The sequence below is a fragment of the Phalacrocorax aristotelis genome, chromosome 2, assembly GCF_949628215.1.
Source record: "Phalacrocorax aristotelis chromosome 2, bGulAri2.1, whole genome shotgun sequence".
In the NCBI taxonomy this organism is placed as follows: Eukaryota; Metazoa; Chordata; class Aves; order Suliformes; family Phalacrocoracidae; genus Phalacrocorax; species Phalacrocorax aristotelis.
This window is the reverse complement of record NC_134277.1, coordinates 131,362,765-131,378,542: the sequence shown is the minus strand read 5'-3', so window position 1 is coordinate 131,378,542 and position 15,778 is coordinate 131,362,765. Positions and strand designations below refer to the sequence as shown.

Genomic DNA, 15,778 nt, shown 5'->3' with positions numbered 1-15,778 from the left:
GATGTTCAGCCATCTCCAGGAAAGCAGGGCTCCATCATGCGTAACAGTTACTTGGGAAGACAAATGCCATCACTCTGAATGTCCCCCTCCCCTTTCTTCTTCTTCCCCCAGCTTTATATGCTGAGCATGACGTCATATGGTATGGAATATCCCTTTGGTCAGTTTGGATCAGCTGCCTTGGCTGTGCTTCCTCCCCTCCCGGCTTCTTGTGCCCCTAGCAGAGCATGGGAAGCTAAAAGAGTCTTTGACTAGTAAAGGCACTGCTTGGGGACTCTTAGCCACTACTTAACAACAACTGAAACATCAGTGTGCCATCAGCACTATTCTCATACCAAATCCAAAACACACTATACCAGCTACAGTGAAGAAAATTAACTCTAATGCAGCCAAAGTGAGCACAGGGGTGCAGTGTCAGTTCTCATGCACTGGATTCATATTTGTCATTGCGCCATCGCAGTCAAATTGTACCTGTTTCTATTTATCATGTAGTAATCTCTCCTGACAGTTTGATGTGAAAAATTCTTTATTTGGAGTGTTCTTAAGCCTTTAAAGATTTATCGCTGCTTCATTTGCCTTACTTAGTCCAAGAGCATTGCTGCATAGGACTGTCTAGCTGAATTTTCAGTGAGAGAAAGGCAAACCTGAGTGCTCAGTTAACCTATGGCCTTGGGGTTAACGACTCTGTGCTCTCATGTATATACTGACTTGTCTCACAGAAAAAATTTGTCGTGTGAATGTGCTACAGTGTTAAAAATGTGCTTTGACTGAATAAAAGATTAGTAATCAAAGCAAAATATTATACATTCTTCCTAAAACTCTTACGTTTCATGTGTTTTTAAGGACACGTCAGAACTGGTATTCAGCATCTGCTCAGTACTTTTCAACAGAAATCGTGAACTGGCCCATAAATATATTTAATAATTCAAATCAGTGGAGCTATACGAATGTGGAGTAAGCTTTACTTTTATCTATAATGCAACCTTGTAGTCTGGGCATATCTGTGTGAGTTTTGACTTAAACAGCTCAGGTGAAGGTAAAATAACCAAAGCAGCACAGACACATCAATTTGCCGCTTCTTGGGCTCTTTGCACCAAGCTCTGTGCTGCAGCAGATGGGCAGCCACTACTGCTTGTTTAAAGCTAGCTTGGATATACATGCAATGTTGTCATAGCCAAATGCATCAGAAAGATCAGGCGAAAAAATGCCTGTCCTTGTTTGTGAATTACAAGTTTAACTATCCTCCCTCAAAAGAGTGAGCAGGAGGGATGGATGCCCAGTGCCAGGGATGAATCCCCAGCGTCCTACAGGAATGCTGTAACCACTGAGCTCTGTGGCAAGAGTTGTGAGAAGTCACCTTTTGCAACCATTTCTGTGGGCAGGCTTTGAGAGCATCTACTGTACCAGGCCTCGCAAGCAAAATAAGGAAAAGAGCCTAGTTTGACCATTTGGAAGATTTTATGTCAAATTGCTAAATGCGTTTCATGTATCTCCAATGTTTAATGTCACCTGAACAAAGTATCTTGGTGATTTCAGTTTTGCACAGGGTTGCCAGCAGAAGTGATGCATATATGACTGCAGCAAGGGCAGGAAATCAGCTGTCATAGGATCTCAGCAGGCAAGTCATATTCTAGCCAGCATAGAAAAAGTAAAAGTCATTCAGTTCCCTTTTTCCATCATGTTGATTAAATTTGTAGACAGTGGCTTCCCCTGAAGTGTGTTCCAGATCCTTGTATAACTTTTCCAATTTTGGCTCACTCAATTTTTTCTCTTTAATTTCTAAAAAGTATTTCCTGCTATCAGATCTTTGGTAATTTGTTTCATAATCTGTGGTGTCCTCTCATAAAAGTTTGGTGGCATTCATAGCATCTGCGCCTCATTCTTTTTTCTCTTTCTGGAGCTTTGTCTACCCATTAAAATGAAGACTCTCACAGCGTGAGGATTTCTGCTTTGTTCCTTGCTGCTCACTGAGTGCCCAGTTGCAAGTGTAGATTTTCATTCCACTGAAATCTATTTTCTGGGACTGTGACATTTTCTCCTTGGATTTATGTAATCTAACAATTTGAAATATAAAAGTAGTCTAGCACTTACTTCAGCTGACACTCTTTTTAAAAGTAGTGTGCAGCGGAGGTAAGTTAATGGGCAGTTGTATTTGAGGATTCTCAGCCTTGTCTCCTTTGAAGCGAATTAGTGTCTTTGATTCTCATCTTTCCTTTATTATAGCTGTAAGATTTCTAATGTAATTTATCGCAGGGACCCAGTGGAAAAATTCCATTATGGAAGGAGGTAGTGATTACAGACAAAATAGTAAGTACAGCAACTATGATATATGGCAACAAAAATTACTGTAAAACCTATTTTTTACTTAAGCTGTTCCTGTTTAAGAGCTATATTGCATATATGCAGGGCAGGTAACTTGGTTTATCTCTTGTGAAACCTGATAAACAAAGTAAGTGGTTATTTCTCAGCATTATTTCTGGTTTGATTCTTCCCTGAGTTTCACAGAACATGGGTTTGCGCTCCTTGGTTTTGCACACCTGGGCTTTCTGTAGGTGCTCTGACAGGCCAGTTGTCTACGCCAGCCCATCAAATGTTTAAAACTGCTTTTTATTCAAATGTGGTAGCTGCAGGCATATCTGTTAGAAAGCATCCATCATGTCGCTGTCTTTGCAAACTCTTAAACTGCTATACAGGGATCTCATTAGTTATGGAGTAGCCCTTGGCGATCTGTCAGGTGCTTTGAATCAAATTTTCTTTTGCTGACACTTTTCTAAGTGTTTGCCTAGTTCTGAATCTGTTTAATACTTGGATCTTCCCATATAGTCTTTCATCGGCATTCCACACAAGTTTAAAGGAATTCCTCCAGCACTGTGTGGTCCTTCCTTAGCTTTAATTGTTTTTATCTGAGGTCCTAGGGCTTGTGCAGATGCCTTTGAGGTATTCTCCTGCATATTTTTTTGACTTTAGAAGGCCGAAAATTGGCTTTTTAATTATTACAGAACCTGTTCTGACCTCTAATTTCTCATTATAGGTATAGGTGTCATTATTTTTGATATAATCTTTTGTCTGTTTTCCAATTCTTTGATATTTCTCCAGGAGGATGCAAAGTGTAGACAGTGCAGATAATTGCATCCAGTGCTGCATTTGTGACATCTCCAGCACTCGGTATGCTCCCATAATGGTCCCTTTGGATTTGAATTTCATTTCGTGCTACATCACAGGCTTCTGTCTCGTTTGCTGTTTCCTGCTGAGTGGTCGGTTTCTGATTTCTGTGTATTATTGCTACAGATAATTTCTTTGATCAGTGTCTTTGCAGCTTCTGCCTTTGAGATCCTGAAAGGGATGTTACTATATTTTTATACAGTCTACCAATTTATTCCCTGTCTGATAGTGCTGACTAATCCTCCTAAAAGTCTGCTTTCTAATCCATGTATGTTATCAGCTAAAATGAATGAGTAGAGGATTTTCTGTTTACATAACATCAAAACTAGTCAAAAACTTTCAGTCACTTAGATTTGCCTCGCAAAAGCTTCCCGTACAATCTTTCTGACGAAAATGACATTACGCATGGCGGTTTGGTGTTTGGCTTTGCATAACCATTTAATACACAAACCATTACACATGCGTATGAATTTGCCTTCATTTGAAAATACAGTTTGCAATATCTTTGCATTACGAATATGAGGCCCAATGTTTTTATTTCTTGTGCAAGTAATCTTGTCTACTTTTAAATGTTTAAAGTTTGAACAAATATATAATTAATGGCTTCCTCCTGTAGCTTCCTTTTTAAAGGGTAAAAGATGTACAAAAAGTGTAAAAATTGTTCTTCTATTTGGTTTGTGTGGCAAGGTTTTAGTAGTGGAAGGGCTATAGGGGTGGCTTCTGTGAGAAACTTCTAGAAGCTTCCCCTGTGTCCGATAGAGCCTTGGCCAGTGGCAGGTCTGTCTTGGAGCCCATCAGCAACGGTGGTAGGGCCTCTAGGGTAACATATTCAGGAAGGGGAAAAAAAATCTGCCCAGAAGAAACTGCAGCTGGAGAGAGAAGTGAGAATATGTGAGAGAAACAGCTCTGCAGACACTAAGGTCAGTGAAGAAGGGAGGGCAGAAGGTGCTCCAGGCACAGGAGCAGAGATTCCCCTGCAGCCTGTAGTAAAGACCATGGTGAGGCAGGTTGTCCCCCTGCAGCCCATGGAGGTTCACGGTAGAGCAGATATCCACCTGCAGCCCGTGGAGGACCCCACACCAGAGCAGGTGGATGCCCAAAGGAGGCTGTGATGGGAAGTCCACACTGGAGCAGGCTCCTACCAGGACCTGTGGGCCCATGGAGAGACAAGCCCACGCTGCAGCAGGTTTGCTGGCAGGACTTGTGACCCTGCGGGGGACCCGTACTGGAGCAGTCTGTCCTGAAAGACTGCAGACTGTCATGAAAGCAGACTTTCCTGAAAGGACCCACGCTGGAGCAGTTCGTGAAGAACTGCAGCCTGTGGGAGGGACTCATGTTGGAGAAGCTCATGGAAAACTGTCTCCCATGGGAGGGACCCCATGCTGGAGCAAAGGAAGAGTGTGAGGAGTCCTCCCTCTGAGGAGAAAGGAATGGCAGAGACAGAGAGGGATGAACTGACTGTAATCGCCATTCCCTGTCCCCCTGTGCTGCTTTGGGGGAGGAGGTGGAGAATCTGGAAGTAAAGTTAAGCCCGGGAAGAAGGGAAGGGTAGGGGGAAGGTGTTTTTAAGATTTGGTTTTTATTTTCTCATTACCCTACTCTGATTTGATTGGTAATAAATTAAATTAATTTTCCCCAAGTTGAGTCTGTTTTGCCCATGACAGTAACTGCTGAGTGATCTCCCTGTCCTTATCTCGACCCGTCAACCTTTTGTTATATTTTCCCTCCCTTGTCCTGCTGAGGAGGGGAGAGATAGAGCAGCTTTGGTGGGCACCTGGTATCCAGCCAGGGTCAACCCACCAGTTCTGTAAACTGTGATTCGAAAGCAAAGAGCTTGAGTCTTTCGTTGTCATGGTTTGATATTGCAGTAGTGTGGTTGACTCCACTGAAAATTCCAAACACTAGTATGGATTAGTGTGGTTGGTTGACCTTGCCTGGCTGCTGGGTGCCCACCAAGCTGCTCTCTCACTCCCCCTCCTCACCAGGACAGGGGGAGAAAACATGATAAAAAGCATGTGCGTCATGATGAGGACAGGGAGAACACTCACCAGTTACCATCATGCACAAAACAGACTTGTCTAAGGGAAATTAATTTGATTTACTGCAATTAATAACAGAATAGGATAGTAGGAACTAAAAACAAAACTACGCTTTCCACCCATCCCTCCCTTCTTCCAAGGCTCAACTTCACTCCCAACTCTTCTACCTCCTCTGGCCTGAGTGGTGCAGGGGGATGGGGAATGGGGGTTGCGGTCAGTTCATAGCAATTGGTCTCTGCTGCTCCGGACTCCTCACGCTCTTTCCCTGCTTCAGTGTGAGGTCCGTCCCATGGCAGACATTCTTTCATTAACTGCTGTAGCATGGGTCCTTTCCACAGAGTAGAGTCCTTCAGGAGCATACTGCTCCAGCATGGGTCCCCCATGGGTCACAGGTCCTGTCGGAAAACCTGCTTCCTGTGGGCTTTCCAAGAGCTGCAGACATATCTACTCCACTGTGGTCCTCCGTGGGCTGCAGGGGAACAACCTGCATTACCATGGTCTTATCTTGGGCCTGCAGGGGACTTCCTGCACCAGCATGTGGAGCACCTCCTCCTCCTCCTTCTTCTCTCACTTTGGTGTCTGCAGGGCTGCTTCTCTCACATTTTCTCATTCCCCTCACGCAGCTGCTACACAGCATTTTTTATCTTTTCTTAAATGAGTTACCACAGAGGTGCCACCAGCATCGCTGATGGGCTCAGCTTTGGGCAGTGGTGGATCTGTTTTGGAGTTGGCTGGAGCTGGCTGTGTCCAGCACGGGGGCAGCTCGTGGCGCCTTCTCACAGAAGCACCCCTGCAGCCCCCACCCCCCTACTAAAACCTTGCCACATAAACCCAGTACAATTAGATTAGTATATAGTGCGAATTGCACTTTCAGTACACGGGAAGAACTCTGGGTGAATTCTGAGGTTGTCCTTCTTTATGGAAGCATCTATGTGAGTTTATCTGTGTTCCCCTGCGGTCTTCCATTACAAGATGAACTTCAGAGGAGAAATTATGTTATCTGACACTCTACTATCAGCTGCAGAAGGTTAATTCTAGAGTACTTTCTAGTAAGGCCCTTTTGCCCATCTGTGTTGCTGTGGTACAGTTCATTAAGCTTCTTGTCCTCTGGGAGGATAAGTTATGCCTGCAGTCTAAAAGGCACTTTTCTGGCACGCTGTACATTGCCCCTTCTGTGGGTACATCCCAAGTCATTCCATGTGAGCCAGGGGATCATCGCAGGGTTGTTTATAACCCCTTCTTATAAGACAGAGGGAGAGAGGAGGGAGTTTTTATGAAGGGATATTTCAGGTTGTGGTCACAGTACAGAGGTGCAAAGTTTTAGGCATAAACCCTGACACGAACTGCAACACATTGGTTCTTTACAGTCAGGCTTTGGGAGCTCTTCATTGGGAAGGGAGAGAATTGGACAGTCAGGGCAGTGAGAGGTAGGCAGTGGAAAGCTGAACAGATTTAGCCCTGATGTATCCATCTGGACATTTTATCTTCTCATGCCTTGGTTAACTTTTTTTCATGTTCTCCAGAGGAATATTGTATTGCTTTGCTGGGAATTATTAAAAAAAAAAAAAAAAGGGCAAAGTAAAAATGAGTATCTACTTCTCAGCACTTGGTACTGAATAATTACCAAAAGAGAAAATTTATGTAAACTCAAAGCTGACACTATTTCATAATATTTGGTGGGTTCTAGATAAATACCTTTATCAGCAGACAAGCCAACAGAAACATCCTCTAATTAAGGGTTTTAGTGCAGTGAAGGCTCTCCCCCACTCCAATCCTTTACTCTTAATGACAATGTTCCATATTTTGCAAATATGTGTTTCCAGCCAGTACAGCCTGTAATAATCACTTTGGTTTTTTTATTTCATGTAATGTGTTGGCTTTCATTTCTGTTCCTGTCTCTTTGCATTAGGTGGAGTGGATTTCTCCTTTGTGCCATTGCAATGCTCCTTGTGATATTTCCCATGTTTACCTTTCCAAAAAAGCTCCCTCCTCGACATAAAAAAAAGAAAAAGAAAAAGAAGGTGAACTCTGATGATGTTTCAAGTGATGATGAAGTTGTGAAAGAGAAAACAAATAGCAAAATACAAGCAGAGAGTGCAGTTCCTGCCTCTATGGGATTTGGAAAGAATGTTAAAGGTGAAGTTTGCTTTTAATTTTTAAATGCTTTAAATTTTAGGTACAGGGTCACCTAAGATTACATGAGTGTAACCGAAGGCAGAGTTTTGACATCCTGTATTTAATCTTATGTTAAGGTAATATTATATTGAGATTTTAATAGATGGTTGTCATCTAAAATTACAAAATGCAGTGATGAGTTTAAGACATCCGTTTCCTTAAACTACAGTTTATTTCCTGTAGTTATAGGACCTCTATTACCAGCCATATCTGTGCACCTTACCGTTTGTAACTGTCATACTTGCTTTCAGCTGTCCTTCATAGAATAAAGTTCTCTTCTAAAATATAAGTGAAACAAGTAAAAAGAATTCTAGTATGTGAGTTCAATTACATTCATGCACTTGGGTAAGTTAATTGAGAAAGATTATTTGCTTCATATGCCTTTCCTGGCTATTTTGTACTGCAAGCTATTTATTTTCAGAAGGCTAGGATAAATGAAACCTGTGCTATGATTTTGAAACAAGAAGAGATCAAGAGATTGACAAGTAATAGAGATTTTTATTTTATTCAAGAAGTAAACCGTTAATGTGAAATCTAACAGTAAGTAGTAATCATCGATAAAATGCTGTGGGAAGAAGGGCAGTGTTGTTAAAAATTAATTAGTGTGAAATTTATACATTTGACAGTATAGGCTTAACAGTGTCATAATACTGAATAGTATAGAACAAGAATGAATGTGCCTTAATGCTGTTGTGTTATCAGTGCTGTCGTGTCCTCCTTGGATTCCATGGTACAAATGCCGGTTGTGCCATTTTGTGGTAGCCTGATGAATGCAATCGGACTAGGAGAAACCATGAAATGTCATTTGTACCATTAGATGTAATTAGAACTCAAAACTTCAAGTGTTTGTTTGTTGACATGAACATTAGTGTTACTTTTTCATTGGATATCAGTCCAGGATATAATGATTGGGAGATTTTTTAATGACACATTTATGATCACTCTTTATATTGAGTAGGCAAGGCTTAGGAAAACCAGTATGCTGGTTTTAGACTAAAACCAGTGTGGTTATAATTAACACTTGCCTACATGCATATTGATTTGCTCTACATTGCATTTACATCTGTACCTAAAGTTACTGTTAATTTCTATGGAAGTAAAGAAAAAACAGGAGACCAGATGACCAGTGGTGATTTTATTAGCTTACAAAACAGCATCAAGGCACAGAGCATACAAGGCAAACCTGCAATATCAGATCTTTCAGAACCATGTTCTCCCTTTGTTTGCAAAGTAGCTAAAAATGTGGTGGAGAAGCAAGAAAAGCATGTTGTCTACTTCCTTGTTTGAAGTCTCACTATTCCCAGTATTGTGAGTCCCCGTACATAATGTTTTCACCTAAATTGATAAAGCTAGTTGTGGGGTTTTTTGGCCTTCAAACCTACTGGCCTGATTAGCAAAAGTAGTTCAGGGCTAGTCCTGTCAAGGTTTTCTCTCTAACTTAGGGAAGTGGAAAAGGGGAGCTCAGTCTTCACCAGGCTCTTTCTTAATCATTGTAGTCAATGTCACAGCAGAGGGACTGCTTCATCCTGTAGGTGTGCCTGGAAAAGATATAGGTATTCAGACAAACTCTGTGTCTGGGTGAGTTTGCTGATGCTGGTTCTCTGTTTCTGTCCATAATTTCACCTTCCAGGTCATGTTGTGTCACTACAGCCACAGCAGATACACAGAAAACAGGTATACTCGTAGGAGAATGCTCCCTAGTAGTTTTTGTCACAAAAATGAAAACTACTGTGTCTCATTTTAGTGTGTATTTTTAATATATATATCTGCCTAAATGTGTACCATACCTTCTACAAAATCCTACATTAATGTATTAGTGGAGCTACCAAATTAGAGCTTCTCATATACAAAACTTTTCCTTTTCTCTGGAAGAGAAACTTCACCACATGGAACAGTGAAAAGCAGCATTGTATTCCACATGTCAGAAAGATACCAAGCGAGCTGAGATAACACAGAGAAAAGTATTTTGCTATAAGCTGATAATAGCTTCCCCATTAGGTGTCATTTACCCTAGGAAAGAGGGCCTGCAGCAGGAATGCACTATCATTTAATTATTTTTCAAGTTTAAGTGGGCTTTATGGAATGAGATCATGCCTCAAGCTTCTCAGTTGAGGTAATTTTGTTTATAATAGGAAGGAAAAAAGGATCGCCTGTGTCTAAGTCATTTAGCATTGCTTCTTCTGAGATGCAATGTGCATTTTATACTTCCCATTGAATTTCAGAGCTTCATCTTTTTATAGCATAATGGGCAGAACCTCCACTTAGGCAGTAGCCTGGAGACTGTTGATTTAGTAGGTCATGTCTTCTGTTCCGTACTAATAAATATCAGTGGTGTCATAGTCTGCCATGACAGAGGTCAGTGCCATTAAATTTGTAATATCCGTGCACCTTCGGTAAGGAAAGTCTCAGGGAAGAAGCTGCTTGTTTTGGTCTTCTGCTATGACGTTGTCTTACCTGGGAAGCCTGGCAAAATGATTCTTGTCCTCCTGTAACTTGTCCTAATTTCATATAAGTTGGTTCTCTAGATGAATGAAACGGAATTGAAAAGGTATGATGGGAGAGGGCTGGAGTCTCTTTTCCTGCAGTGGCTGCCAGTGTCTCCAGCTACAAGTAGCCTCAAACTTCAGTGATCTGAGCTTTATTTTGGCCCATAGTAGAGCTGGGATCAGATGAAAATACAGATACATCTTTGATTTTTCTCATGTTGCGAGATGCAGGGGCTTGGAATGCAGTCTTTTCCTATTTATGTTGCAAGTAAACAACATAAGAGGGAGATTGCTTCTGAGGCAGGTATCAAAAGTATTAAAAAAACATTAAATAGGTCACAGGAGGAAGAAAATTGGGTGTAGTTTATTGGGAGAAATAGAGACAGTGCAGATAACATGAGCTAGAGGAGATTTATAATGAAGAAGCCACAGTTCAATCGCATACATACAGATAAATCATGAACCTGAGCAGGCAAAACCACTGTTTTCATTTATTACATGCATACCCTTATGGTTTTGTACCATGGGAGTTGCATAGGCGGTCCCTTTTACTTACCACTATAATGAAACTTACTGTGCAGTTGAATAAAGGATCAGTGTAAAGAAAGCAGATGTATATATTACCTAAAATGTACTGATCTAGTCTGAAGGCTGTTAATTAATTACATGTCTTGTGTAGTCTATGGGATTTTTTTTGATGATTTGAGTGTTGTCCCTGTGTACAGCCCTTTCTTAAATGTGGAATATTCCTGTCTGCCTTTTCACTTCTACCAGCTGTCATATGCTCTTCCCAGTCAGTCCCTGCCAGGGACTGAGACAGGATAATAACACTTGTCAGGGCATCAGCAAAGGTAAAAGACATTCCTGAGGGGCTCGTGGCTGTAGGGTAAGCCCACTGCAGTGCTTCCCCAAGGATCCGGATGGGAGTTTCTGCAGTACCTGAAGATCAGTTGGCAGGGATCAGAAGAGGAGGAGGAGACAGTGGTCTGTGTGTATGGGGTGCTTGGTGAACTCTGTAAATGTCAGAGAGTTCAGCAGATTGTGGGCTGGAAATCCTGCTGTGCCAGTGACCTTGAGCAAGTCACTCCCCCCTCGCCCTTTCTTAGGCCATCTTGAAGAACTCAAAATAGAAAAGGTTGGCATGGCCCCATGCAGGGATGAGCAGTGTTAGCTGGAGCCTCAAAAAGCTGCTCTAAATCAAGTTAACAAAAGTGGTAATCAGATCAAACTCACTCTGAACCTCCCTACTCTTGATGGGATATGAGGGGCTGTTCAACTGTCTGGCCGCCATCCAGGTACCTATGGCATGTCCTGAAAATGCTTGAGGAATCGAGTTGAATGAGGTTGTTCAAATGGTATGTGAGTAGATAATGAAATTAAATACATGGCAAAATATTGCTCTAGAATTTAGTGATTAGCTCCATGCAGAATATATTTGAAGTAGTTGTGTGTGACTGAAAATGCTCATTTCCATTCTGATAAACAAACCAGCAATTCTGTCCCAAATCTTGGCTCTGCCTTGTACTGCATGAGAGCAGAAGCTGCCCCTGAGACCTTGGTGTGGAGGCAGCCTCCTTCAAAGCTGCAGGCTTGGATAGTGCTGTCCAGGCTTGGAGCACCAGGAGAAAGGAGGTACTTTGGCTAATATCTGCATCACCCTCACAAGGGATTTCGCTGATGGACTACGAGAGGACAGTGCTGTAGGCTGGGATGGTTTATTCCGCTGGTTGTATTCACTGCACTGCCTTGGGCTAGATGCACAGGAACAGTGATAAAAGAAGCTATATTAAATTAGGAAAAAGGAGGTGAAGTCAGAATTATTTGAGTTTTTACTGAAATTCTTTTTACAGTGCTCTAAGAGTGTTGCTTAGAGCAGTATTTACAAATACTTGTATTGCTTGCAGATTTTTCTTATGCTTTTCCGTTACCATGAATCAAGCAGTGGTCCAGCACACTAGTGAAAGAAAATGGATGCTGACTAGGGAAACAATATTGTCAAAGACCATGAAGGGAAGAAAATTGCCAGTATATTAGCAAACCAGTCCAGCAAGGCAGGTTCCAATTTACTCTTAGTTACATATTAGTTTATTAAAAAAAAAAAAAAGAAAAAAAGGAAAGAAGATGAGGATGTTTAAGATTTGAATTACTGCACAGAAGAGTAAACGTATTTGCAGCCATACTAAAAGATCATTTGAGTTTCAGGAATGCAATCAGGAGAGATTTATTTGTTCAAATGACAGAATGAGGGAAACTGCAGGTTCTCATAGGTTTGTTTCTGATGCACACTTGCAAAAACAAAAGATGTTTTTTGAAGATCTCCTAAAAATCAGAACCTGACAGGTTTAATGATCACATTGAAATCAAAGCCTCGGCCTATGGCTAGTCACACAAAAATAATGTGACACTGAGATGTTTTAAATGCGTGATTGATTATGTAGTACAAAGGATCCTTAAAGTTTTTAGCATTCTTGCTTTTTACTAGAATTGGTATGTTTGAAAGATATGAGATACTAATAGTGCCTTTTTATTATAGGGTTTTTAAATTCAGAAGCGTAATACAGCTTCTGTCACACAGGATTTGACTATAATCATAGGAGGAAATCGGGGAAAACCTAATTCTGAATATGTATTTTTATTTGCAAATTTCTTACTATATAGCAACTTTTCCTTGTATGCCATACAGTTCCTCTTCATAAGTTGCAAAGAGCTTCAACCCTCTGCTACTCCAGGTGGTGTGTATTAGTGCAGCATGCAGAAATAATCTCTGTTTAATTTCATGCCAAAAATTACAGTAATCAGCAGAGCTGTTCCCTGAAGAATCCTTCACATGGGTGTAAGAGAACTTGTGCTTATTCTAAGACACTGAGTTTTTTCTATTTCTCAGTAGAAATCCAATTTGAACATACTAATTAGTTTTGAAATTAATAATGACCTTTAGACTGAGTGCTCAGATGGGATGCAAGTAGGAGTCAACAGAAAGTACAGCTCTATATCCGAACGCCAGAGCAAAATGTTTGTTAGCTCTGCAGTTCTTTACCTAATTAGTTCTTCAGTATCTTTAGATCAAAAACTCTAAACCAGACATTTTCCTGAAGCTCAGTTTTACCAGGAAGACCTAAACTTTACTAGTGTTATGATATTGGGACCAGGCCCTTTAAAATAATGGATTTAGCAGAGATCTTGGGCTCAGCCCTTGGCCAAGGACTTCCAGTTCATTTCTACAAAGAACACTTAGTTCATCATCCTAATAAAATGATATTTCTTTCTGTGATGTCCGGTGTCTAAGAGTTACTATCTTATTATTTTCTTCCACATTTTTAGCACAGGTGAGCAGCTGCCACCACGTAGCTCATTTTCCAGAAGGACTGATCCTGGCACCCCCTCTTTCTGTTTCCTGACTCCTTTCTCACAGCTTGCCCCTGTTGCAGGGGGAGAAGCACTCAGTCCTGCACCTTGTCCCCAGGGAAATCCTGCTTCAGCTGTCCCGCTGCAGCCCTGTGGCAGCCGTTTTCTTAAACTGCGTCATCTAGCCCCATGAGAGGCTTTGCAAAAGCTGGGTTAGAGCATCTTGGCTCTTGCCTTCTGGTTTCTTTTTGCATCTAAGCCCCATCAGCTAACCCAATGCAACCCAAGCCAAGCCAACCCAAAAATAGACACAAAGCCAAAGCTGATGAGGTTTGAGGGCTGACATCTGATGGTATTTTAGATCCTTCATATTTTTTTGCTCTCTTTCATTTCCTTTTGAACAATGACATTAATTTTGGTCAGCTGTATTTTGAACATGCAGCATATTTGCCAATAAATACTGATACTATTTTATCTTTGTATTTGCTACTGTAATGTAGTTTCTGAAGGTGTGCAGTTGCACTGCAGTTTTCATATATTCATGTTGGTAGTATATGGTCTCATACTCCTGTTATCTTGGTTTTTTTCTGTTCTTCTATTGCAAACAGTGCTGCATTTTTTTTTAAAATCTGTAGGTGGTAAAACCTGTGAATATTAAACTATATGAGTGCTTCTTAATATAATTTATTCATTACTTATTTCCACCGAATTTTGTGTTTAACATGTAATGTATTTCTTCATAGACGCAGCAAGAGAGCATTTGGCTATGTTAAAATTATAACTTCTGTACTCATAATGAATTCAGCATGATTTTTGACAAATGGCATAAACTAAGACCGGATGCAGTCAGGCAACTTAGGTGCTAATTTGCAGCCTGACAAGTTTCGACATGACAAGAGTCTAAATCCTGTTTGCTTTTATACAGATAGCCTACTGGAGTCAATGGAGAAAGTGAGACAAACTTTTGACTTGACAACTTTTAACATCAGTAAAATTCTCACTCAGGAGTTCTTACTCAACATGTTGTATTTCTAATGGGTGCTTTTGTAATTGTATTCACTGGGCTTTGATTCAAGCAGCGTTTAATTTCTGTATGAAGTGGAAAACAAATTAAACCCAAATCATAGTTTGTTAGATATAATACTTGAACAGAAAATCTCATCTTGGTAGAAGCCCCAAGGGAAAAAAAAATGTTTAAAATCATGCCATCTAATCTGAAAAACTAAAGTCTTGAATAGAGTTATCATCTTGTGATGATAATTTGATATCACTACAGGACTGAATTAAAAGTATTTAAGTGTTTAACTACAGTGCTGAATTTCATGAGGTTTTGATATTTGATTTGAGGATAATTGCAACATCTATGAATACTTTTTCAATTTAAGTTAATGATTTGCCTTCATTTTTAATTGATTGTTTTATCCCTTCTGAGAATATTAAATGAGTTGTATGTAAGGTAGGTTGAGATTCATTGATATCATTGAGCTGTTTTTCAGTACGCTTTGTCTGCCTCTATGTTAAATACTTCTAAATCATGTAGAAAAATGTTTAGTTAAAAAATCTTTTGGTTCCCTTTTCAAATTATACTAGTATTATCCCAGCTTTCCAACCATGGTCATCGAAGCAGAGAGTTACAGGGGGAGTACGTAATCTGTTTTCCTACTGTGAAGCACAAATCTCTGTCCTGTTGGTTCAGCAACATGATATGCATTATCTTGTAAAGAATTTCAAAATAAAACATCAGAATAATTCCAAAATCACTACATTTTATTGCTGTTTTTCTTTCCTTTAAGGTGTTACTCTGTAGACCTTGTTTCTTCAGATGGTTTTGTTAAATCAGACCTCAGTTATGTTTGTGAAAAGTTGGACTGCAGCTTAGGGGCGATGCAGTGAGGTAGGGTAAGAGCAGACAGCAAAGACTGCAATCCCAAATATCCACTCTGCCTTCTACTTAGCAAATGTAGCCAAATGTAGCAAGCCATTACTGCCAGTCCATCTCAAAGAGAATCAATTTGTTTTGTTTCAGTTTGGTTTTGTTTCTCACTCATTTGTAACATTCCTTTGTCATTTTTGTCATTTTATAGAGCTTCCAAGAGCAGCTGTCAGGATCTTAAGCAACATGACATTCCTTTTTGTGAGTTTGTCATACACAGCTGAGAGTGCCATTGTCACAGCTTTTATTACCTTCATTCCCAAGTTCATCGAGTCACAGTTTGGCATCCCAGCTTCCAATGCCAGCATCTACACTGGTAAGGCATTGCCACATAGTGTAACATTGAAAGGGTTGGCGTTCTTTGGCTAATGAAATGAATCAATACAGGAATGAACCGAAAATATGCTTGTTAGAACAGGTGATTGGATCCAGCTTTGTGCATTTGGTTAGGTATTCAGGCCTTTTTTGATGTTTGCTATATGTGTTTAGTGAGAATGAGAGAAGTGTTACAGGGCTGGGGTTTTTATATAAGCCTAGGCAGACATTTTCTAATACGTTAATGGTCATCAAGGGGGAAAAAGCAACAAAAACAAGCTAGAAAATCCATAGGCATTACGGTGGTTTGTGTGCCTTGAAAGATA

The 15,778-nt window shown here is 40.5% G+C and overlaps 1 protein-coding gene across 3 annotated transcripts in view; it reads left to right on the top strand.

Annotated features, from left to right (window-relative positions):
* Window positions 1-15,778, top strand: part of SLCO5A1 (solute carrier organic anion transporter family member 5A1) — an 88,936-nt gene that overhangs the window by 38,471 nt on the left and 34,687 nt on the right. For all 3 annotated transcript variants that reach the window (XM_075085206.1, XM_075085205.1, XM_075085207.1), the window contains exons 4-5: window positions 7,108-7,334; window positions 15,289-15,453. In XM_075085206.1, the coding sequence (XP_074941307.1) occupies window positions 7,108-7,334; window positions 15,289-15,453 (392 nt within the window). The remainder of the gene's footprint in view (window positions 1-7,107; window positions 7,335-15,288; window positions 15,454-15,778) is intronic.